The 24,614-nt window shown below is 42.2% G+C and overlaps 1 protein-coding gene across 1 annotated transcript; it reads left to right on the forward strand.

The window, feature by feature from the left end:
- The first annotated feature begins 1,142 nt into the window (after nucleotides 1-1,142).
- Nucleotides 1,143-11,453, forward strand: LOC132998406 (SHC-transforming protein 3-like). The gene is made up of 12 exons (XM_061068034.1): nucleotides 1,143-1,817; nucleotides 4,095-4,165; nucleotides 4,959-5,019; nucleotides 5,100-5,219; nucleotides 5,326-5,379; nucleotides 7,729-7,780; nucleotides 7,917-8,043; nucleotides 8,656-8,845; nucleotides 9,137-9,209; nucleotides 10,365-10,452; nucleotides 10,534-10,681; nucleotides 10,758-11,453. Exons 1-12 carry the CDS (start codon nucleotides 1,143-1,145, stop codon nucleotides 10,884-10,886), a joined length of 1,788 nt encoding a protein of 595 aa, XP_060924017.1. The 3' UTR covers nucleotides 10,887-11,453.
- Nucleotides 11,454-24,614: the final 13,161 nt, after the last annotated feature.

Raw genomic sequence — 24,614 nt, forward strand, 5'->3', positions numbered from 1 at the left:
TTGCAGTTTTACTGAATGACCACAAGGAAGTGACAAAGCTCCTCTGCACAGAATCTTAATGCACTCATATCTTTTTGTCTCATTTACGTCAAGTTATTGTAATCACGTTGTTTTGGAGACGTCAGAAATACTTAATCATGCTGAGTTATATTTGGGAAGAATGAATCTTCCGGGTTACCCTCCCTCCTCTTTGTGGATGTTAGATAACATTTTAATCAAGAATAAGTGCAGGATGTGAAACACTTTGCTCGGCGTCGGTTATATTGCTCTGATAAATCACACGGAAATGCAAATGTCTCAGTTAAATCCCTTCCTCTTGTGCTCTTTCAGCTTATTTGAATATCACATGCGTTACATTCACACTCTTACTGTCAGGTCAAGTCAATCTGAGCTGCTCCTACAATCACTACACCGCCAAAAATTAACAGGAAACACCATTTTGAGGTTAAAGCCAAGCTAGTAATGTATTAATAACCCACTTCAACAGCATCTCTGAGGTGCAAGTGATGTTAGAAGAGAGGATTAGAGCGCTCATGTACTCTATTGGCTCTACTTCACTGTATTAAGAGTGTGTGTGCATGTGTGTGTGTACAGCATGAGTCACCCTGCCCGCCTGTGATTGGATGGCCGTGTGTGGGTGAGGGAGGGGGAGAGAGAGTTAGGGGCCGTCTGTCAATCTCCCCTCCGCTCCATTCACACATTCAACCGCATGCACCTTCAGGGAGAGACAGAGGAAGTGAGCAAGAGCCTCTCATTCATAAAAAAAAAAAAAAAAGAGAGAAAGTTCATTCACAAAAGCTGCACAGTTCTCTGCCGAGCCTCAGAGGGAGAGAGGAGGCGAGTGGATGTGGAGGTGAAGCAGAGCTGGAAGCCTGGAGAGATGGGACTGTAGCGGGAAGCCGACTGGACCTCAGACTGCTCAGGACATCCACAGTCCCACGCTGGTGAGTAGAATTCCCACAGTACGCCGGATGATCTCCCAGTGATCAGCTGATTGATCAAATTGCATTTCTCGTTTCTTCTTGTATCTTCAGTCTCCAGTCAAACCTAACAACACTGTGTCGTCTGATTCCTGGCAGGGGGTTTTTGGGTTTTTCTTCTCTTTCACTTCCCAGTGCTCTCGTCGGTCCAGTTACCTGATTATGAGACAGCAAACCTTACCCAGGTACACATCCCAGTCAGGACTCTTTACAGGGAGCTCATCTCTTTTGCAGCTATTACAATTTGATTGTGACACTTTCCTCCCCCCCGCAGGCATGCTCAAGCGCACCAAATACAGTCGTCTGCGCAACGATTCCGTCACATCTCCAGAGGATCGGCCCCAAAGGATGCCGCCCCTGAAGAGGGAACTCCCCTTGGACTCTGATTTTGCCCAACTGGACCCCGGGACACCCCCACACCACGGAACGTCCATCCTGAGGGACTTCATCCCTCGAGTGGCCAACATCCGGCTGCAGAGTCCCTTCCCTCTGACTGGCCTGAGGGGACAGAGGACCGCAGCAGGGGACAGACGCGTGGACGGACACGCTGACGGACCCTGTTCAGGAACACAATGGGGATCAGGACCCGAGCAGAGAATTTGTGGCCAACCCTCCCTTCATGTCCCGTTTACCAGTGGCCACAGCCGGAGTCACTTAGCCCTGCTCTGCGCAAAAAGACCCATCACCCTGCACCGGATGGCCAGCCTCCCCTGGACCCCCGGCTGTCCCCCCTGCCCACAGCACAGAGGGGGTCCGTGCTGTGGGAAGACTTCCTCTGCAGCAGATGACTGTACAGTGGTGGGGACGGCAAACAGAGCAGTGCATCATAACATCAAGGTACCCATCACGTCATGCTCACACCAGTACATGGGACACAGGAGTTTTACTTTCCCTGACTAATCTTGTGCTTTTCACTTCTGAATGTAAAAAGATGTCGAACGTGTGTCAGTGCAAAGCTTCGTCACTTCACAAAATGAAAAGAAAGTGCAGATAATGTCGTATCCAGGGTCCCAGCAGAGAGTTGTGACACAGTATTACCTGTGCACACACACACACACACACACACACACACGCACACACACGCACACACTCTCCCTGTGCTCCATTCACACTATCACACTCCTTTTCGTACATCCCCCCCCTCCCTCTCAGACGGAGCTTCCTGTGTAGGCAGTAGTGACTCATCCTGGCTCTCTGCTCCTCTCTACATCAGCTTTGCTTGCGTGTGTGTATTTGAGTGCATGTGTGTGTGTGTGTATCCGGTAACGCTGGAGCCCGTGCCCTCCTAGAACCGGAGGTGTGTCCGCATGGGTGATCAGGAGCGGGGGGCCGTGCGAGCTGACCACTGATGGAAATGAGAACGGACAGTCTGGTTGTCCTCTACAAACAAGCGCACGTACATGCACCACTCTCCTGCACAGCCACTCCACCGACACACACATGTATTGATTTAAGTCTGGTCTCCATCAATGGACTTACTCATCCTGCCTCCAGCCTGGTGGGGTCTGCCGAAGCCAGACATGTGACTGGCCAAGCGTGTCTGAGCACATGGCCTAAATGACGCCTGGTTGTGTTAACAGCTCCTCCACCCGCTTCATCTCTTTATTATCAAAGCGTGTCAGGATGTGAAAAAACTATTTTAATAAAATAAACAATTTCTAAAGAGCACGATTCTGGTTCATAGGTCCAGCTGTACATAGAATTAACTCCAGGGTTCTTTGACCTAAGGCAAAAATATAAGAAGGTTCCAAAACCATTAAGAAACTTTAGGATTGCAAGGTTGGTCAGACGCCTTGTTGACATTTCCTGACTTCTCTGCTAGCGCCACCATGAGGTTGACATTTTTCTTTATTCGTGACTTGATGAATCCTCTTTCATTTTCTGATCTCCCAATCAAAGTTTTATTTTTCTGTAAACTATATAGGCAAAAATGAAGTGCTCGCTAACAGAGATTGACAAATTTCTGGACAAAATTCTTAAAAAAACAATCTTTGACTTTTACCTAGTGAAAAAAGTGTTTCAACTATAAATGTTACCATGAAATCCGATAAACAGTTACCTTCCTCAAATTTTTTTTAACAACTCTTGCCTTAATTTTTCATCTAGTTTCTTTGACGTACAACCTGAAAAACAAATGACTTGTCAATTGACCCTGGAATTGAATCCATTCCCTTTGAAATCAAAAAGCCAGATGCTGTTAGCAGGGTTTTTTTGAAAAAGGTAAGATGATGAACATTACACCTGCTAAACATCAAAATGCTAGCACTGGTACTTCCTGAATGTTAGTGGACTGCTAGGAATGCTAGCATAGCTTTGGAGCACACTGATGATCGCATTGAGTCCCTAGCATCGCTTTAGACTCTTTGACTAAAGGAAGCTGGATTCTCAACGAGCCACAGTGTTTTTAATGACTTCTTGGCTACTACAGCCAATGATTGGTCCAATAGCCAAGAAGAAGCAGAAAAGATATGGTATACAGTCAGCTGTCATCTGCATAGAGGCTGATTAATCACAGACAAAGGTGAAAGGTTTATATTACATTGTGTCTGCAAAATGAAATGCTACAAATAATTCCACAATAAATCATTGATTTTCCAACCTTTGTATCGTGATCCTCTCTTGAGGTTGTTTTTTCTCTCCCAGTAGGAACTGGGAGTAGAATCCTAAAGTGCAATGAGGTTTCCAGACCTTTTGGGCTTTTTATCACTTGAAGTCAAAATGTTAAATCTTTTGCATGTGTAATCTAAATGGGTCATGAACTCTTCAACTTTACTATAAAGTCATTTTTCCTCTTCACATCAACGAGACTTTTAGAAGCGTGAAGAGAGTTTTTATTGTGTTTACTTGGAGGTAAATCAAAACTGCAGACTGCAGAATAAAAAAGAAAAGAGGTCAGTCATGTCTGCTACACTTTATTTGTTTCTCTTTCCTTTTCTGTTAATTCTCTCTGAGTCTGTCAGATTTATCTCTCAGTCCCGTGGGGACGGAGCAGGACGGAAACAGTGCCTAATGTAAATCTGCTCTCTGTCTGAGATCACTTAAGACCCTTATCAGGACTGTTTCTACATGAATCACATTACATCTGAATAACTGGTGTTTGGTTGTGTTTTCAAGTACATGGGCAGTGTGGAGGTAACCCAGTCCATGAGGAACCTCGACTTTGATACGAGAATGAACGTGACACGGTAGGATGTCCCTCCACCACCACACAATATGAAAAGATTTTTACATATGAGAATATGACATCAGAATAAAACTGTGCATGAATAAGTTGCTGATGAACGGAAGAGGAGACAAACATTTGCTTGAACCTGACTGAATAAATTGAAGCAATATGTATTTATCAAGACATGTGGATCTTCTTTAAAAAATTACTTCAAGAGGGAAAATTAAATTAAATGTATAACATTTCACGAGCACGGGTTTCTCCCCATCCTCATCATACAGAGCAACTTCTGTTCAGAGCAACGTTCCTTAACGATGGGGTAGAAAATCTAATTAGATGAAATTCCCCCTAATGATCTTCCCAAAGTCTCAGGATCTCTGGGTCCATCACATCCAATTTGTTTTCACTGAGATGAGAAGCACTTCCTGTCTTGTTCTCTGGTGGGATGTTGGTTCTCTGTGTGTTTGTATCTTTTGACCTCTCTGACCCAAGCCACAAAACTGGGAATATGTACCAGATTTTTTTTACTCCAGTTTTTTTCTGTATTACAATTTCTCTGACCATTTCTAGCTTTAATCTGGTTCTTTTTTTGTATATTACTTCTTTATCTAAGCAGGAAATCGCTAAATTTACAGAAAAACATCTCCAAATAGAACATGACACAGAGGTTTGAAACATAGAAAACAAACTTCTAATGAATTAGAGGAAATACGAGGAAAAACAAAACTTTAAATGTCGGGTTAATGTTTGATTGATAGAATATATGAAAATTAAATATGAAAATGTATGTGTGTGTGTGTGTTTGTGTGCAGAGAGGCTATAAGCAGACTGTGCGAGAGGACATCAGCCAAGACAGCAGTGAAAACTAAAAGGGTATGACGCACACACACACACACACACACACAAACACACACAGACACACACTGAGTAACAGGGATTTTTGTCCTCATCAGTCTGTGTACAAGGGGCCGTCGGCTGTTCTTGGTCGGATGAACCTGCAGTTTTCCGGGCGCAGGATCATCGTCACCGTCTCCACAGACAGTGTGACTCTGATCACAGCCTCCTCCTCACAGGTGACAGCTCCACACACCAACCACATTCTAACTGTCGTGCATCAGAAGTATTAACGTATTGAAAACCATCCCTGTTTTCTTCTTCTTCCTTTCTTCTCTTCCTCAGAAGATCGCCCACCACCCCATGCAGGCCATTTCATTTGCCTCGGGCGGAGAACCAGTATGTTCCTGTCCTCACATGTCATATGTTTAACATGGGAACACACACACACACACACACACACACACACACACACACACACACACACACACACACACACACACAAACACACACACACACACACACACACACACACACACACACACACACACACACACACACACACACACACACACACACACACACACACACACACACACACACACACAAACACACACACACACACACACATAATTTGATTGTGTTTGATTATGACTTGGTTTGCTGCCATTTGTTAAGTATTTATTTGTATTTCCTGCCTCTTGATCTTTTTAAGCTTTTATTCGGCTCTGGGAGATCAGAGTCTATTTTTATCTCAGCAACTAAAAAGGAAATATTTGACTTAAGTGGAAGATTTTAGTCCTGATTGCAAACTTAAGAGAAGAAGATGTTTTTGATCTAAAAAAAAAACACGCTCTTAAAGTTAAAAGAGCCCCAGATGTGAAGAAGGAAACAGATGCAGACATGCACTGTTCTGTTTAAAAATAACTGTAAAAGACATCTGCCTTAATGATGAATAATAATAGTAGAATAGGTTTTACGTACTTTTGGATTTTGTTTATAATTTTAATAATATGTTTTCTTTAATTGCATTTATGATGACGAAAGGAAACATTGTCTGAACATAACAAAATCTGCATGTTATAAATATATATGATAGACCTATATGTGTTTATAAATAGTTGTTTAGTTAAAATTAGGTATTTGCAAAAGAAAGAAAATATGTATTCTTAGTCTTATGAGGACTTGAGGAAAGCTCTAACGAATCCCTTGATAATTATGTCTCATATATTTTTCTTACTCAGTAAATATCAGCTCTATTCTTAAGTTGTCTCTTCGGAGCCTTCGACAAATACACAAACAACAAATCCAGAATCCTCTCTTGTGCCCTCATGCGAGTGTTCAAGCCAGCAGGAGCTTTCATGAGCTTCACACCTCGTCCCGACTGCTTCACACTAATAACTCTACTGTCCCGCCTGTTCCCTCCGGGCCCACATTAATTCCATTTGACAGAACTTGGGTTTTTCACCCTCATGAATGAATACACACGCTCTATAGGAAAAAAATGGAAAATCAATGCAGCTCTGTTAATGTCAGTACAGCCGACAGGAAGTGTCAGTTATTAGCCGCTGTCTGGGTCAGACCCTGATTAATAAACAGTTTGGATACTGTGAGGCTGCAATGGCTAAAGATTAGAGGGAGTTTCTCTTCTGGGGGAACAACACTGGCGAGAGCTCTGGACGGGATTATGGCTCGCTGTTTAATTAATTAGCTGAAATAATCTTGTCGTGTGCTCTAAGCCTCGCTGAGTTGTATCGGACGCGTGGAAGATAGCGAGGGAATTAAAATCAATCTGCCACCGAGGCTTTGTGGTGAAACAGCTGAGTCGGCTCTTGTGTCAGGGAACCACTGATAAGGAGTGAATTCATTAAACAGTGATTACACACGAATCACCAGTCACTGGAAATGTCCGCTTTTGTTTTCGGATAAAATTATGAATGGAGCGGCTGATTACAGATGCTAAAGCCCTTGACAAGTACAGGTTGTAAACTGAACTGCACAACAACACAGACGGGAGGTTTATTATCCCAGACACAGACAAAAACCACAACACATTCAATCTTTAACAATTGAAAGTTCTATTAAAAGGCAAAACTAATAAAAAAAAAAAAACACCTCAATTTAATAAAGGAAATATTCAAAGTTTTTAAACTGGTGTGACCATAGAGTGTGAACAAAGATGGAGGACATGCGACTCCCGAAAAAAGAAGCAAAAGCGTCACAATCATCACCTGGTGGCTGGCTGCAGTATAGCTCATAAATCAAGCCTCCTCCATGTTAGTTAATTGAACATAGACCAAGCTAAAAAGTCAGAGTACACGTCAAATATAAAATTAAATTCAGAGACGGTTTATTTCATGTCCGGTAGTTCTTATCACACCGATGTTCAGATGTTCATTTTTCATTTTAATAGGTTATGTGAGACTACAAAAGTATATGGGTCAGAATAGTACAAGAATAAAAGTCATAATACATGTGTTTTCATATTGTCTCTATGACTAGTTGCACATGACTCTCCCCATACAAACTTTACATTGATACACTGTGTGTTTCTATGAGCAGATATGATTCTGTTTATTACTCCCATGAACACAAACTTCATCATGGCTTCATTTCTGAACAGAGTGAGAAACGTCGTCCGTCTTTATTTACAGTCTGTGGGTGTGACCTGTAGCTTTTCTGACTTGATGATTCTTATTTACTGTTCAACTGCGTTTTGCATATTCTTTTTTATCATTTTCTTTACAGGACGTGGTCGATTACATCGCTTACGTTGCCAAAGACCTCACCAATCAGAGAGGTAGGCAACAGCTTGGTGTTCCTCTCAGAGTTTATCATTAGGATGAATTGCGCCTACATTGGATTTGCTGATTTTTTCGTGTAATTGAGAATATGCTGAAACAATCTCTCTCTCTCTCTCTCTCTCTCTCTCTCAGCGTGTCACATCCTGGAGTGTCCACAGGGTGGGGCCTGCGAGCTCATCAACAGCATCGGTCAGGCCTTTGAGAATCGTTTCCACCAACTCCTCAGCCACACACCTTCACTCCTCTGCACTGATCCCAGGTCATCCCTCTGTGCACTGTAGCTGTATCTAATGAATGTGACCCAATAAACTAACACACATTTAACACACTGCATATTTCACCCATCTGATCAGAGGGCAGTTTAGTAATGCTTGTCAATACACCTGCTTTTTAACTTCTATAGTTTGATCCAGCCTTTCTTATATTTCTTTGCAGCTGAAAAGGAGTTTGATAAGTTAATTTGTCGAGAATCAAATTATTTTACTAATCTGTTGTTTGAGTTATTTTTTAAGCAACAATTTAGAATACTTATTGTTCCAAAGCTTCACAATTGTGGCTGTTAAAGTGTGTCAGTTGGTATTCAGAAAAGAAGTCTCAAAAGAAACAGTTTGAATATGTTAGTTTGGGCTTTGAGAATTTGAGACAAGCATTTGTCATAATTCTGTAGATTTCACAGACAAAACGATTCATTGATTAAATGATCAATAATGAAAATGATTTATTTCAGCTTTTCATCATTGTCCACAAGCTCAACTAATTCAAAGAAATCTGTGCTTTTACGTGTTATGTGTTTCTATACGTGTGTGTGTCTGTGTGTGTGTCTGCCTGTGTGTGTGTGTGAGGTTAACATCCTGTGCCTCGCTGGTTGCAGGTCAGCAGTGAGAATCAGTAACGATTGGACAGAGGAGTCAACAACAGAGCAGGAGGTCAAACAGGAAGGTGAAGCCCATGAGCACAGTGACTATTACAATGTGATCCCGGGAAAGACGCCCCCTCCTGGTGGGATAGAGGACCTGCGCATCACAAGGGAGGAGAGCAAGCAAGATCCTGACATTCAAGAGGTATTTCAAAGATTGTTGGTGCTGCTAATTCATTTCAATCGAGAAAACCAACCACTCTGTCGTAAAAACTTTATTTATAACAGACAATATGTTTAATTCAGTGTGACCACTGGGGTGTTGTACAGGAATATGTTATTGCAGGAGGTGTAACCCCCCCAGTCCCCCTGTAAATTACATCCTAACATCAATTTTTACACTCTTATACATACTTATACACATACTCACACACACACACACACACACACACGGACGGGGAGATCTGTGTGTATGACTCATCTCGTGCTGTTGCAGGTCTGTTTGCCTCGGCCCGTTTCACTGTATGAGAACTGCTCCATCACAGAAGAGACTCCAGCTCCAACTAGAGGTGAAAATATCATTACATTTCCAGTCTTATTCCCAAACCACAATATCTCCTGTACACTGAACTGTATCTGCATAAGAAAACAGCAAAAACATATATATATATTATTTAGGGCTGGGCAAGTTAACTCGTTTTAATCGAGTTAACTCATCACTTATTTAACTCAGTTAATTATTTTATCTTGCATTAACTCAGGTTTGATTATTTATTGTTTTATTGTGAAAGTCAGGCTTTTATTTTGTGAAAGTCTGTTGCTGCGGAACCGGAAAAAAGAAAATAATTGGCGGATAAACAACCATGGATAAGGGTACGGAGCTTCTACATGGCCATTTTCATTTTAAATTTCTCCCAGACGGCGGAGTCGACAGAACCAAAGTAATTTGTAGCCACTGCCAAGGGGAATTTTCTTATCACCGGAGTACTTCCAGTCTAAAATATCACCTAAATGCAAAACACACAGTTGATATCAGCAAATCACGAAACAGCGAGTGGAGCGAGGCTTCGGCAGACTACGTTAGACGCAGGGAGGAGTATACATTTTTCATAACGAAGAGGATAACATTAATGCCCTGGCAGTGGCATTGAGCTTTAATTTTGTATTTGCTTTGATAACATTGTTAAGTTGAGATTTACACTGAATATTTTATTTAACTGCTACGGTATTAAATGCTGATGTTAAAAGTGTTTGCACAACACATGTTATGGCACTTTCGTTCATATGGCAGAACATTGAAAATAAAATTGCGCTATACACTACTTTTTAATTCATTATTGGATTTTGCATATACAAATGCGATTAATCGTGATTAATCAGGGAAATCGTGCAATTAATCGCGATTAAAACTTTTAATCGTTGCCCAGCCCTAATATTATTTATTCTAATTAAATTTTAGTGCAGATCCGGGGACTTTTTTTAAATCACTTTCTTTAACATTGTGAGATCTGGCATTTTTCCACATTTCAACAATCTGCCAAGGAAAATTTCATTGCTCTTCATAAAAATGTATTTGACACCCAATGAGGTGCTGCTTGATTGATTATAAGGGGAATGCTAGGCCTTGGCTCTGATATGTTCTCACCTGAGTGATGTTTTAGTTGAAGATATAGTAAAATAAACCTGGTTGGTGCGACTGACTTCCTGTGTCTCCATGAACTCAGTGGGATGTGAGGTCAGTGGACAGGGCTCTCCTCTCCCTGAGTCACTGATCCAGGACCTGATCCAGGAGGAAGGCTGGTTCCACGGCAGGTATGAATAACCAACTTGAACATGTCTGCTGGTTTGTCTCTCCCTCTTCTGCTCCCAGTAACGTTGTGTCCTTCCTCCCAGGCTGGGACGGAAGCAGGCCGAGTCCCTCCTCACCTGCAGTGGGGACTTCCTGGTCAGAGAGAGCAGCTCTGCGTCGGGTCAGTACGTCCTCAGCGGCGTGGAGGGAGCCACCGTGCGGCACCTGCTGCTGATCGACCCCCATGGAAAGGTAAAGGTGTGAGTTCGACCGCAGGAGGCCGATACACTGGCAGCTGGCTAACGCTCTGTTCTCTCTGTGCGATCAGGTGCGGACCCGTGACCAGGTGTTTCTGAGCGTCGGTCACCTGGTGCGATTCCACATGGAGAACCAGACGCCCATCGTGTCTGGGAGCAGCGAGCTGCTGCTGAAGCAGCCGATCCTGCAGAGACACTGATGCTCATTCATCGGCTTCGTAGTCACACGTGCAGACATTAGCCTTCAGCGCTGGTGGGACTCAGCATTTTTGTGAGATGAGGAACAATGTACCAAAAAAAAGAAACTAAAACTTTTAAACACTTTTAGCTCCTTGACAACATCCAGCACTTTCCACAGTATTTTATTATTTGGCCATGAAAACACATGTGTTGTATATGTTCAGTGAATAGCTCCTGACATGTGAGTAAACTTGTGCCTCTCCCTGGGTGGAGAACGGCTGCCGGCCTGCAGAGCTCGTCTCTCTGTGTCAGGATGAATTTGTTGGTGTTTACTCAAAGTCCAAGCACAATCACTGGTATCGGGAGGAAATGAGCAGAATGTTGGCAGGCGTTCAGATTCACTTTCTTTACATGCTCAATTCATCTTTCATTCTTTTTTTCGTTTGTATTTGTTATTCCTCCGTGTTCCTGCCTTTTTTTTTAACTTGAAAACCACTTTTCATTCCACTTTTCTATTACTTTCTTAATATGGAATTGAAATACTCTTAGTAACCAGCCGCAGTATTGCAGTCTAGTCTCAGATAAGCTGGTAAATATCAAATAATAATGTTTTTGTTTTCCATTCATTGTAATCAAATACATCTTTAGTTCTGTTTCACAATAACTGATATTTCTCTCTTGTCTCTTCTCACACGTGGACAGTAGAACTATGTAGAGTTCACAGAGACACACGTATGAAATGACACAAAACAACTCAGGTGACTGACATATTGTTAGTATTAGTTTATCTTCCAGTCAGTAGAATAAACTAAATCAGCTCATGGGAAGAAAATATTCCAATGTCATTAAACTACATTCACACTTAAGTTTTAAGTAAGTCAATGTTTTATTTGCACGTCCAGCTGAGACATAACGGTGTCATTTGTTGTCTTATTTATTTGAAAATTTAATTTGAGGACAAACCACTTTGCACCATCTTGTTTTCAAGGGGGTCTTCAGACTCAGTCAAGGAAACCCGGCGGACACAGCGGACGAGGCTCAGCAGCTTCTGTCTCCAATAAAACCTGAGATCCACAAAACTGCTGAACTTTCAAATGCATTGACTTGATGATTTTCTTTGTCATACATGATATGAAGCTAAATATCTTTGGATTTTGAAGTTTTCTGACAATTTATAGACAAAATAGTGAGACAAATGACCTAAAAATATAGTTATTCATTAGTTATACATAGTCCTATGATCTTGTATATTTAACTTTCTTAGCTGCCGGGACTCTTTACACCACAAGATGGTGCTATCCGTCTACACAGGAGCTTACTTTACCATCTCTTGATTGGTCAAACACTTATTAGCTCAACTTCTGAAATTCTCCATTTGTTTATGTGGCTTTTGCCTTTCTCATAAATCTTGTATGTAACATGTTTTTCTATGTTGCAACATGGCCAATACATATATCATCAAACCATTGATTTATGCCACAGCAACAGCCTTCATGTCCCTGGTTATTGAAAGAGCAGTAAAAATGATTGATAAACATAATGTTTAATATAGGTTAATAATTCCTGCCACACTCCTCCCTCAGTTTTCAGCAGCCCCTCACTTGCACATTTTGCTGGAGTAAACGATGACTGTGTGCTGAAGGTATGCGGTGGACTGTTTTTCGGGCTGTGGCCCTCGTCATCCTCTGAGAGCGGCTCGGAGGGTCTCGCCCACATTAATCACCCTCGGCGCGGCTTGTTGAGCTGAGATCAGGGAACCACTGGCAGCTGATGTGCAGAGAAGCAGCTCTGACACAGAAAGAGATAAACTCTGAGAGTTTATCTCTACAACACACTCTGAGCCTTTCTGTTGGGATGCTTGTGTCAGATGTGAGCACAGAACGAGCTCGTGGGGGGTGTCAGAGAGCTTCTCCGTCCTGTGACAATGAGCAGGAAATGAACACACTTCAAATGTTATCTCGGCACTTTCCTACACTCTCTTATCTGATTGCGTCAGTAAACAAACAGAGTGAAAGTGTTTCTCCCCCGACTAAAAAATCTGATAAAACCATCATCTACTAAGATGAAAGCGTTCATAGCTGTGAAATGAAGCCATTTTTTTTTTCAGCCATGCAAAGTTCTTTTTCCGCTTCGATTACGTCCCTCTGGATTTCCTCTGAGTCACAGGGACCTCGCCCGAAACAACTCACCAAGAACAACAATGACCTAGTGTGTGATGCCATTCTTGCACATTTGTGAGGCCTGCTGATGATCACATGCTGTCAAACCTGTGAGCTCACCGTTTGACCTCTGACCCGATCATTAATGTCTGAGCAGCATCTGGCAGCCGGTGGGTTATGGGAGGAGCATGAACTGGGTCGATGTCTGAGTGATTCTGCTCGTCACTGGTCGGATAACCTTCGTTATTCAGCATAAAAGTTTCTTCTGGTTTAATGTGAATTTGAGCTTGAACCTTTAAGTCAATTGAAATCCTTTTTAACTTCCAGATTTAAAGGGTAATTGCCGATTTTGTTTTTGTTAGAGTTTACTTTATTTTGGTGATAATATTTGCTGAGCACCTGAGTTGTATGTCAATAGTGGACACAATATAATAACTACAACCAGATGAATCTTGGGTTCTGGACCGGTCATATAATCTGAATACTCCAACTTGATTTTGAAGAATATTGTGATTTAGATATTTATCGGGAGAATAAAATAACAGCAACATTTTATCATATATAGCTTCAATTATTTATTTTTTTGAGTGACAAATTACTTTTAAAATATATTTATTTATGATAAAAAAAAAAGTAAATGTGACAGACCATAAATTGCGTAAATCTGGTTTGAAGGTATACAAAATCCGCACCACTTTTGTTTTTTTCTTTGGAGCTAAATATGGTGAAATCTGTTTTTCAGCTCCCATTTTAGAGACTTCTCAAATTAATAGATTAATCCTGAAAATAATCAGTTGATTAATCAACTAGAATGACACTGGTTTGTCGCTCTATAGTTTACAATAGAGGGGCTGAAAACAACACACACATTTAAATCCAATAGATCCAGATTTTTATTTGTATTCTGCAACAAAATGTACTCACTCGTAAATATCGTGATTCTTTCTTGACCCTTGACCTTGAGTTCTGTGTAAATCTGTTCAGTCGTTTTTTGGGTAATCCTGCTGAAAAAGGAATCAACAAACTTGACGGTCTTGATAATGAACAATAATTACTCGCGGCAATACTTGTAACATCTAGAACCACCAAAAACACAACTGTATCAGCTGTAAACTGATTTAATGAGGATCCAAATAGAACCGGACCACTGGTAAAGTCTAATAAGACAGTGTTACACACAAGTTCCCCCCAAACCCCTTCACAATAAAACACTTTTAACTGTGCAGGGGGTGAACTGTCAGAGTCTCGAGATAATTAAAAGTCTGGCGCTAAAACTACAGCAGATAATTTATGCATCCACGTGTTGGGTGGAAGCATTTGTTGGTGCGTGTGTGAGCATTCTTCAAACCCAGGCCGTGACATGACAACCCCTGAAACAGGAAATAATAAACATTCAGCCTAATCCTCAGGTTCTGTGGCTTTGGTCCAGATCCAGAGAATTAAAAAGCCTGAAATCTTTGAATTCCTTTACGGAATAAACTTGAGTGCTGATGAGCCCGAGGGCATTCACTTTTAACACACACCCTCACACACACACACAAACACACACAGATGAACTGTACTTACACAGACAAATTGCACGTATGACAGAGCAGTCCCAGACCCTGACGGCCCTAATGGAACAATTAAAGTCTTAAAAAGCTCCCAGAGAGCAAGAGCATGAAATTGTCCTTCGTTTTTCAATGTTATCAGAGTCACACAGAGTTCAAATCTGGGAGGAAACAAAACAAGGCCTGGCCACCGACTGATCCGTGTTGCAGCAGTTAGCGACATGCCAACATCTACACGTATGTTCCTCCAGAGAGACAGCGCAGGGGAGGAGTCGCTCGCGTGAGTCAAGTTCGATTGGCAAACAAATGCACACAAACAAAAAGACCCGAGTGCTTTTAGTGCCTGGTTCTGTTTCCTGTTTCCACAAGTCAGGAACCAGCGAGGGCCTGCTGCAGCGAGCAGGGAGCCAAGGCTTTCTGTTGAGGTAGAGAATGCCGTGCAGAGACGCTGTCGGCTGAAGCCTGGGCAGAATAGATGAAATAGAATATTGTGTGTGTCTGTGTGTGTCTGTGCGTGTGTGTAACCCCCACAGTGATGGCCTCACCCCTCTGCTTGAGCTTCTACCTCCCTCTGCTCTCAGGCCTCAGCCCTTTACCCCAGCTTAGCACGACGGCCTGTCTCCGAAGCTCTGATGGGTGTGTGGACTGTTGGCTGTTTGCAGGCCTTTTTTTTAGTGGAAACACGCACACAGACACACAAAGACACACACAGAGACACACGCTCGCACAATACACTGTGTCCTCGAGCACAACATACCCTGGAGTTTCTTTACCTCTTCCTAAACTTCATCTTTCCACTCACTCTTTATCATCGCCTCTTTGGAAACTAGGTCAGTATCAGTTCATGCCATTAGCTTCTGCTCCAAGTGTATGACTTTAGGAACCTGTGCGTGTGAGTGCGTGTATGTGTGTGTGTGTGTGTGCGTGTTTGTGTGTGTGTGTGTGTGTGCGTGTGTGTTTTTCATGTTCAGTTAGCAGCAGCCATGCTTATCTGCCACTTGGCTTAAGAACTTCCTTGAAAATGTTTGTTTTCATGCTCTCTGTCAGTGGATTGGAAGCAAGACTGTGCGTGTGTGTGTGTGTGTGTGTGTGTGCCTGTGTGTGCGCCTCTGTGTGTGTTTGCCTGAGTGTGCGTGCGTGTGTGAGACACGCCGTTGATCAGGGGGTGGGGGATTCCAGGATTCTAGCACGAGGCAGCAGCAGACAGATGTGGGAGACTCGAATCAAAACGTTTCTGCTCGCCAACATCAAACGGCGACTTCTCCTCCAGTGTTGGTCTCCTCTCGTTCTCCATTCCTCGGCCGTTCCCTCATGCGTTGGCCAACAGCTCACACGTCTCCCCAGGATTTCAAGATGAGGCCGAGATCAAAACCTAGATCTGAGCAAACACCAGGAGGGATGATTCAGTGGATCTCTGTCATGCTGGACTTTCTCCTAGTGGTCCTGGAAACCCTGGGCCTCTTTCAGCTGCTCACAAAACCCCCGAAATACTGTTTTTATCACCTTGATAATTCAACGACTTTTCCCAACTTTATTAAAATTGCTCATGAACACAATTTCGACTTTGATGACGCCTTTCAGAAGCTACAGAAGATCATGTGTTTGATCTCTTTGAGCTCTCGGAGACACCAGCTGTTTCATATACTTCATATCTGTGATCGGTGTTAAATGTACTTTTTATGCATGAAGTCTATTTGGAATGGTGTTATGGAGTTTAACTGTGGACGTCTGATTCCTCTGGTCTCAAACTGACCTCACACAAAACTATAAAGAATACTGTACTATACATTTGTTCTGCTTCTGCACCAGCGACAGACAGATTTATTATTCACACTGTCCGTCTGTCCCATCTGTGAACGTGATATCTCAGGAACCCCTTAAGGGAATTTCTTCAAATTTGGTACAAATGTTCACCTCAACTGGAGGATGAAGGGATCCAAACATGGTCGTCAAAGATTCTGGTCACTGTGACCACACCAAAAAACAAAGAAATACCCATTTTGGGTCTTGTGAACGCAACGTGTCAGGACCATCTTGAGGGAACGTCTTCAAATTTGGAGCAAATATTTACTCTGTCTTAAAAAATTAATTTTGTAGGTCAGACGTCAAAGGTCAAGGTCACAGTGGCCTCACAAAACTTTGAGGTCTATGAAACTTGGTATCTCAAGCGTGCTTTCAGGGAATTTCACCAGTTGACTCCTGCTTAGATTTCAGTTGTCAAATAAAAAATCTTAAAAAAAAAAAATGATGTGGACTATGACTGCACAAGTTGGCGGAGGCCTACGACCACAGAGCAATATTTCTAAGTTTTCTTTGAATGGAATTTTCTGTACTTTCTCTTCTTCAGATAAGTATCTCAGTGTTGTTTAGTCGATCAGTTGTATAATTTTGAATCGACATTCATGGTTCCCAAAGGATGAATCCTACTGACTTCCACTGGGCCTTGACTTTTCATAAAGAGCCACCTATTGGTTCCTTATCATCTATTCGGTGGATTAGCATCAAATTCGTTATGTTTATGTTCCCATTCATCTACTCCATCTTTGTTAGCGATCCCTTTCTCTGTCATCCTCTTCCTCCTCTGTTCTCTCTTTAGCGAAGAAAGACATGATGCCGTACAGAGGAATCACATTAAGTATTATATACTGTATGTGTCTATTTGCATGCAGTGTGTTTATGGGTCTGTACATTTGTGCTGAGTGTCTCTTATACAGATGGTGGCAGCAAACCCCCGGCGGGAGAGAACTCAACAGGGAATGTTTTCCATCCCTAAGATGGTCCGATTTGTGTGTGGGGACAATGACTCTGCATAAATCACATGTGGAGGGGAGTGGGTGGCTAGACCAGCCTGCTTGGATGGCTCAGGCCCAAAATACGATCCAGCGAGCCCCACAGGGGACAGACCCTGGAATAAGACTCAGTATATTCAGACACAGGATGTGGACCAAGATAATAAGCACACTTTAGAATGTATTCAAACTACAGCCAGAGATTATACAGTATAATCAAATTGATAGACTGTGTTTACATGGACACCAACAGTCTGACTATTGAACTTATTCAGAATAAGATGTTATTTTGATTATGGTGTTTACATTAGTTACTCATAGAACATTGTACTGATTATTACTGTTTACATGTTACAGAGAAGAGTCTGATTATGACTCACATTTTAATTTACTTTAAAACTGTTTTTATAACTAGGGATATAGGTATCTGAAGTAGGGGAATAGTGAATGAGAATAATCAGGGAAGAACACCAGCACACCACAAGATTTACCTTTTGACCTCAGGAAGGTAACTACGTGTGTTATTTTTTATTAATTTATCACAATTTACTTGTGTGAGACTTAAAGAGCTCAGCAGGAGCAAGAAGTACAGACATGGCTTCTTTAGCTAATAAGCTAATGTGCATAGTAATAAAAATAATGTGCTTGTGCTTGAGATATTGTTTCTGACAACATTTTGATATAGCGTCATTAGTTTGGTGTCGGAGTAACATCATCAGATAAATGACACATTGGAAATGTGTGTATGTGTGTGTGTGTGTGTGTGTGCGTGTGTGTGTGTGCGTGTGCGTGTGTGTGTGTTGTTATGCTAGCTGGCTAACTCCATTTGGAAATGCTAAAGATTAGTTTCTCTCTCCCACTAGCTACCGTTAGCCAAGGATAAGGAGCGGCTTGTGTATTTTCTGAGCTTCATTGCTAAGCAGGATGCTACAGCCACAGTTTTATAGATTTCAATAAAAAATTAAAGTGCAAGATCTAGCTAAAGGCTGAAGTAAAGAGGAATGTTTTACGTTTTCTTTTAAGGCGTTAAATGAACTAGCTTCCCTGATATCTAGCGGCAGTGTTGCCTTTACATTTCCACATCTATCTACTGATTTCAGAAATCTCTGCCAGCCCCACCAACTTTCTGTCTCTATCTGATATAATTTGGCTTCATTTCAGGATAGTGTGAGGAAGTCAGGACACGTCCATCTTCATATACAAGATGAACATTTAAGATCTGGAATGTGATGGGCTTTCTCACTACTTTTCTTTATTCCCGGGCGAGGTGGCTTCTGATGCAACGTCCACTCACTCTTTATCGGTAGTGACGCCCGAGGCACAGCGAATATACCTGCTGTTAAACTCAAGGCACTCAGGAGATGACTCACACTGTCAATTCCTCTGCTCCTCCTCCTCCTCCTCCTCCTTTTGGCTTAAAAGGAGGCATCCTCACCATGAAAAGGAAGTGCTACAGCTTAATATGACCCTTAAGATTCTATTCTGCTCCACTGCATAAACAGTTTGAGGGAAATGAGTTCATGCAGCGCCTAGGTACGCAGGAGGAAAAGGATCCATTTGGAGGAAGAAAGGGATTCCTCCTAGTTCTTCTGTGGTTGTGTCTGATCTCGTGCTGCAGCAGTGCGTTGTATATGTTTAGTGTGTTTCAGTGAAGGAGACCATATGTGATAATAGACGGCCAAGCCCAAACAGTTGATGTAATTCCATCATTACATTATCCTCATGACAAAAAAAAACAGTGGAGGCCAAACCCCAGAATCATGTAAACTTATAACACACACACACTAACACACACACACACACTCACGCACATGCACACACTTTAAGAGCGAGCAAGGGGAGGGAGGAGGGGGAGACTCATTTCTGCTGCAGCTCATTTTCTTGAAATATTTCACATGAATATTGGCAGCAGTTGTGCTGCAGAAGACAAAAGGAAATGAACCGTGGCTGCTGGAGCCAAAGACAACACACAGTGTGAGAAAGTCTCGCTACAGTTGCTGCTCACAGGGCAGTGAGAGACAATCTCAATCAGCTGCCCTGGGTTACATATATGAAACACATGGAAATGAGCTGGAAGAAAGACCCACAAAAAATACATCTCACTGACGATTAAAGCAAGAAAGAAGTGCAATTAAAGAGATTGAGTTGTGTTGTTATGTCACAACTTTATTGACATACTCCACAGAAACAATCAGACTACACTGGGAACAATGTTTATCCAACCTCTGGTTCAGTTGTGCTATTTCAGGCATTCTAGCTCAGCCATTTCAGGCTGGAGGAGTAAACATTCCCCTAAAATGAAACCCACGCTCGGTTACTAGCAGGAGGGAGATTAGCTGAGAAGAGGATGGGGTGAGACTCAGAGGTGGGTGGGTGGGTGTGGTGGGGTGTGTGAGGGGGGGGGGGGGGGGTGTCTTACTGTAAATGACACCACCTCTGTGTCGAGGAAGAGCTGAGGGGCAACCCCGCTCGGCTTGGCATCGGCTTTTCTCCCACTCCATGTCTGGCTGATGAGAACCACGACTGGAAGCTGCTCGAGAAACTTTCCCGCTCAGCTCTGACGTCGCTCTAATAATGGTGTGCGTGTGTGTGTGTGTGTGTGTGTGTGTGTGTGTGTGTGTGTGTGTGAGTGTGTGTGTGTGAGTGTGATTACACATGTATTGGTATGCTTTACTTAAGTGGTGGTTTCTGCAGCTGTCAGATGTATTGGAGTCAGGAGTAGAGGAATATGTTGCTTAAATTAATAAAAATACTATAATTACGGGAATTGTTCATCATTTAGGGGGCATGCTGTTACATTTGTTTTATTGTCTAAAGTGAGATGGGAACGCTGATAGCACTTTGATGTCTCTTCTGTAAATATGAACTTACAGCCACCAGATGGTTTCTGGCTGTGGCTTCACATTTAACGAACAGATGTGAGCGTGATATCAATCTTCTTGTCCATTGTTCTCGTCGCTCTCAATGTGGAACCGTTCTTTCAATGAAACCTGCAGATGAGCTAATGCCTTTGTTTTTATACTGTTTAATTTCCCTTCCTTGTTTATACGATAAGATTTTGATAACAATAACTGTTGAATTGACCCGATGTATTTTGTATTTTTCTACATTTCCTGTAACTCTGGATCAAACACTGTTGGATGGACGACATGACTGAACCAAAAGTGAAGCGGCTCATAGGTCATAAATCCTGCGTCTTCAGTGTTGATGGATGGGACAAGGACTAAAATGTGAAAGTGCACATCAATAAAACTTTTCTCAAAGATCCTTTCTGTCATTTTAGGTAGTTCGAATCACACTGATGTATGCTCAAATGTTACGTTTTCTGGCGACATTGGTTTTAATTAGTTATTTGATACTACAAAATCGATTGACAGCTGAGACTGACTCATGATTGGTCGAGCACACCCCCCCAATTACTACTCTGGCTTCAAATGTGCAAGATGGCATCGTTCGTATCCAGGGTATTTTGGCTTCTTTTCTGGATAATAGGAGGAATCAGAATCAAGAGTATGACTCGTGCCACAATTTTCTGTTCATACCCAACTAAGCCACAGGGTAAATTAGCCGAGCCTGACCAAGAGCTGACAGGTATTCGTTTTTATGTGTCCGAACCAGGCTCAAGTCATGTTTTGCCCGACTCTGGCCCATATATCAGTAGGAGAAAGCAAATAGATGCCCCAGTCAACGTGACAAAACCCAACCTAAACTGACCAATTCGTCAGGTATTTACACTCTAGTGGAGACATGTTGTCTATCCAGTCTATGGTCCATGTGTATTGATGCAGTGGCTGTTGGTAGCTGTTCATCTAACACACAGCAAGTAAGCGACTGAATATAATTCCCCAAAATGTCAAACATGATAAGTTCAGTATCCCAAACCCCGAGAGTTTCTTAGTGTCAAAGCCATCGATCAGTCGCTGACCTCTAACAACACATCTCTAATCGCTCTGCTCTCCATTACTAAGCTACTCAAATTCCTCTCAGTCCCTCACGCCCTGGTTGACCATGGAGAAGCTGTATCACTGTCAAAACAGCACACTCCAATCTACAGAGCCTACCTCTGCCCCCCCCCCACCCCCCCTCTTACCCTCTTCTGGACCTTTGTCTCTTCTGCCAACATCCCACGCACCATTTACAGTAAGTGGTGTTCGTATCTAGCAGGAAGATCGGTTTCAGTGCTAATTTACATTCTTATTTCGCAGAACATCTTACTTCCATCATTGTGGAGCAACTGCGTATGAATCCAACTAATATTTCAGTGACAAGATAATAATAATGTAAGAGAGCAAAAGAAGGGGAATGGATTTTGTTGGGCAGGGTCTTTCTGTGTGGGTTTGGGTTTGTTTAGGTTTCCTCCCACGGTACAAAAACATGCAGATTAAGTTATACTGTGACCGAATGTTTTTTGTCTTTATGCATCAGCAACATGACAGAGTCCTCCTCCCACCCAACATCAGATGGGATGGGCTCCAGCCTGCCTATCACTCACTGAGCAGTATAGCTAATGGATGGAGAAATATTAAGGAAAGAAGCAAATGTTATCTGTGATTATTTATTATACTAAATCTGAAAAACGGTGTGAACTATGGACATGATGGAGGAGAAATAACACTGAAAGTTACACTTAATGTCCAGCTGCTACGAATAATGATGATGGGGAATTATTACAGTTACAGTTCACAACACGATAATGTTTTAATAACCCGATCTTATCTGACTTTATACAATATTACTAAAGGATTGTGTCATCAGCAAATAAACTGAGATTTATGTAATTTGAATTAATGAATAACACAGATGATGTCCGAGCAACAGTGAAGCTTGATGTAGACAATTAAAACCAATAGCAATATGTATTTATTACCTTAATAACACAAGGTTTCAACTAGGGTTCCAAAGGGGCGGAAAGTTTCCGGTAAATTTCCGGAAACTTTCCGGGAACTTTCCATGGGAAGTTTAGCTCGGGAATTGTGGGAATTTTGAGAGAAAAAAAATACGCAAATTAAACGTTGAGCAATAAAAACATCATTCAAAACCCTATTTTAAAGATGTATGGAATGCAGCAACCGCTTCATGATGAATTTCAACCCTCCACTGTGCATTCTTCCATCACATGCACAGATAACTCCCAGCATCCTTCACTCTACAGCAGGGCTATTGAGGCCTGCTGTAGTGTGCAGGACGAGTCAGGTAAGTTTAAATGATATTACTGGGGAAAATATATAAGCATGCTGATTGAGGATTGTTCATCTGTTCATCTAGCCTATTTCCATTCATTTATCCATCAATTGTAAAATATTTTTACAGACGATTGCAATAGTTTGGCTAACTATTTATATCCCTGGCATTGCATTAGTGTTTTTTTACAAACTTTTTTCTCATCTTATTCTACAGAACAATGCTACACTATCTCATGTGTGGAGACATTTCACCTCATCCAATGTAGAAGGAAAGGCTGTGTACATTTGCAAATACTGTGCAAAGACCTATGTTAAGAATGACACAAAGATGCAGAAGCATATAGTCAAGTGCCCAAAGTTTCCTCAGGGCTCAAATCAGCCTATGACACAACAAAATGTTTATATTTATGTCTGTATATGACAAGGTAAATACAGTTAGTATAAATTACCCACAACATTTCCAGTTTATTCCCGTTAATTCCCGTATATTCCCGTTTATTCCCGTTAATTCCCGTTAATTCCTGTTAATTCCCGTTAATTCCCATGGAAAGTTTCCAACTTTGAATATTCCCGGAATTTTGCAAACCTAGTTTCAACTAATGTGTGTGTTCTATAAATGACCCTTTGGGTCTTAGCAGCAAAGTTCTGTGTCATCAAGAAATACAAATGCAAAATTGAGGTCAGAAACATATAAAAGGAAAATATTTCAGATTTCCCTCACGATGCAGCAAACAGAAAGATGAGCTTGGACTCGGCGAAGTGACGGTGAAGATGTGTTTTAACCGTTGGACGAGAGCACGAGCATTTAAGCTGTCAGACAAAAGGTCACGGACAGACAAGAAGTGGGATTTATAAGGCGAGTAAAAGGGAGAAACTTATGAAACTGAAAACGGGGAAGCATCAAGTAATTTTTTAATGGAGTGGTTGGGCTGCAGGAGTCCAACCAAAATATAAATAATTCATGATAAATAAAGGTTTGTAAGGACACTGATTCAAAAAGGTTGAACCGAATGGAGGTTTACTGAGAGCGAACCTGTGGGATTTGCAGTGTGATTCCGCTCCGGGTGCTGCCTTGACAGTCGGTTGTCTGGAGGCAGACGCAGACTCTTGGCAGCGGGCTCTGGAGGGAACGTGGTCTTGTCAGCAGTGATGGAGAGGCCTTGCAGAGGGCAGGACTTTCCAGGGGGAAAGAAGCAGTGCAGTATTGTTGAGACTAGGTTTGAGGTGGTGGGCAGACATCCAACTGGCGATGTCAGCGAGGCCCGTGGAGATGTGCGCCTCAACCTGAGTGTCTGAAGATGGAAAAAAATGTAAAAAAAAGTTATGGAGCTAATGATATATATACTATCCTGGACACGAGATGAAATACTGTATAAAGGGAAGAAGCCTGTTGGAGCAGCTCAGGCATGTGCAGGAAAGAGGCTGAGAGTTGCATCGGGTGCAACGCTGTGGTCAACAAAAAAATGAACAAATTCAATGTTTTGTCTCAATCTGGTGCTGGCAGATCGCTGCTGTGATCGGATTTCATGAAACTGTCTCGATCAGAACTAGCCTGTGAAATCCAACGTGCGAAGCCAACACATAATGTAAGAATAAATGCAGGCGGAGGCTGTGTTTGGACATGTGCGAGAGCAGAATGTGCATAATGACAAAGAGGGGGGAAAAGAAGGGAGAAATCATGGAAACCAGCACAGTGGAGTTATACAGTGTCGGGGGGTTTCTCTCGGTTTCTGAGCGATGGCATACTGGAGAGAGAGGAGCCGGGCGGACTCTGTGTTTGCTGGGTGGGGCTGCAGACATGAATCAGTGTGTGTGAAAACTATCACTGCACCGGACGAAATTCCTGAAATCATGCAGCTTGCACTGTGTAAATATTTATAAGACATAATTCAACACAAAGTGAAGAGGGGATGACGCGCAGTAAGATGGATAAAATAGAGCTCTGAGGACTTCAGTGAAGTGACTGTGTATATGCCACAGTTCATAGTAAAGAGAGAACAGGTGCATTTATTTTCAAAAGCCGGGACCCCCACCTGACTCGGACTTTTATTCCACCCCCACACCTCT

This window comes from Limanda limanda, chromosome 3 (genome assembly GCF_963576545.1).
Source record: "Limanda limanda chromosome 3, fLimLim1.1, whole genome shotgun sequence".
Taxonomy (NCBI): domain Eukaryota; kingdom Metazoa; phylum Chordata; class Actinopteri; order Pleuronectiformes; family Pleuronectidae; genus Limanda; species Limanda limanda.

What these genes read in the sequence shown, in the direction of transcription:
- LOC132998406 (XM_061068034.1), top strand. Translation starts at nt 1,143, where the DNA reads ATGAGACAGCAAACCTTACCCAGGTACACATCCCAGTCAGGACTCTTT. An exon ending in ACGAGAATGAACGTGACACG is followed by an intron (nt 4,166 to 4,958) that starts GTAGGATGTCCC and finishes GTTTGTGTGCAG; the next exon opens with AGAGGCTATAAGCAGACTGT. An exon ending in CAGCAGTGAAAACTAAAAGG is followed by an intron (nt 5,020 to 5,099) that starts GTATGACGCACA and finishes TGTCCTCATCAG; the next exon opens with TCTGTGTACAAGGGGCCGTC.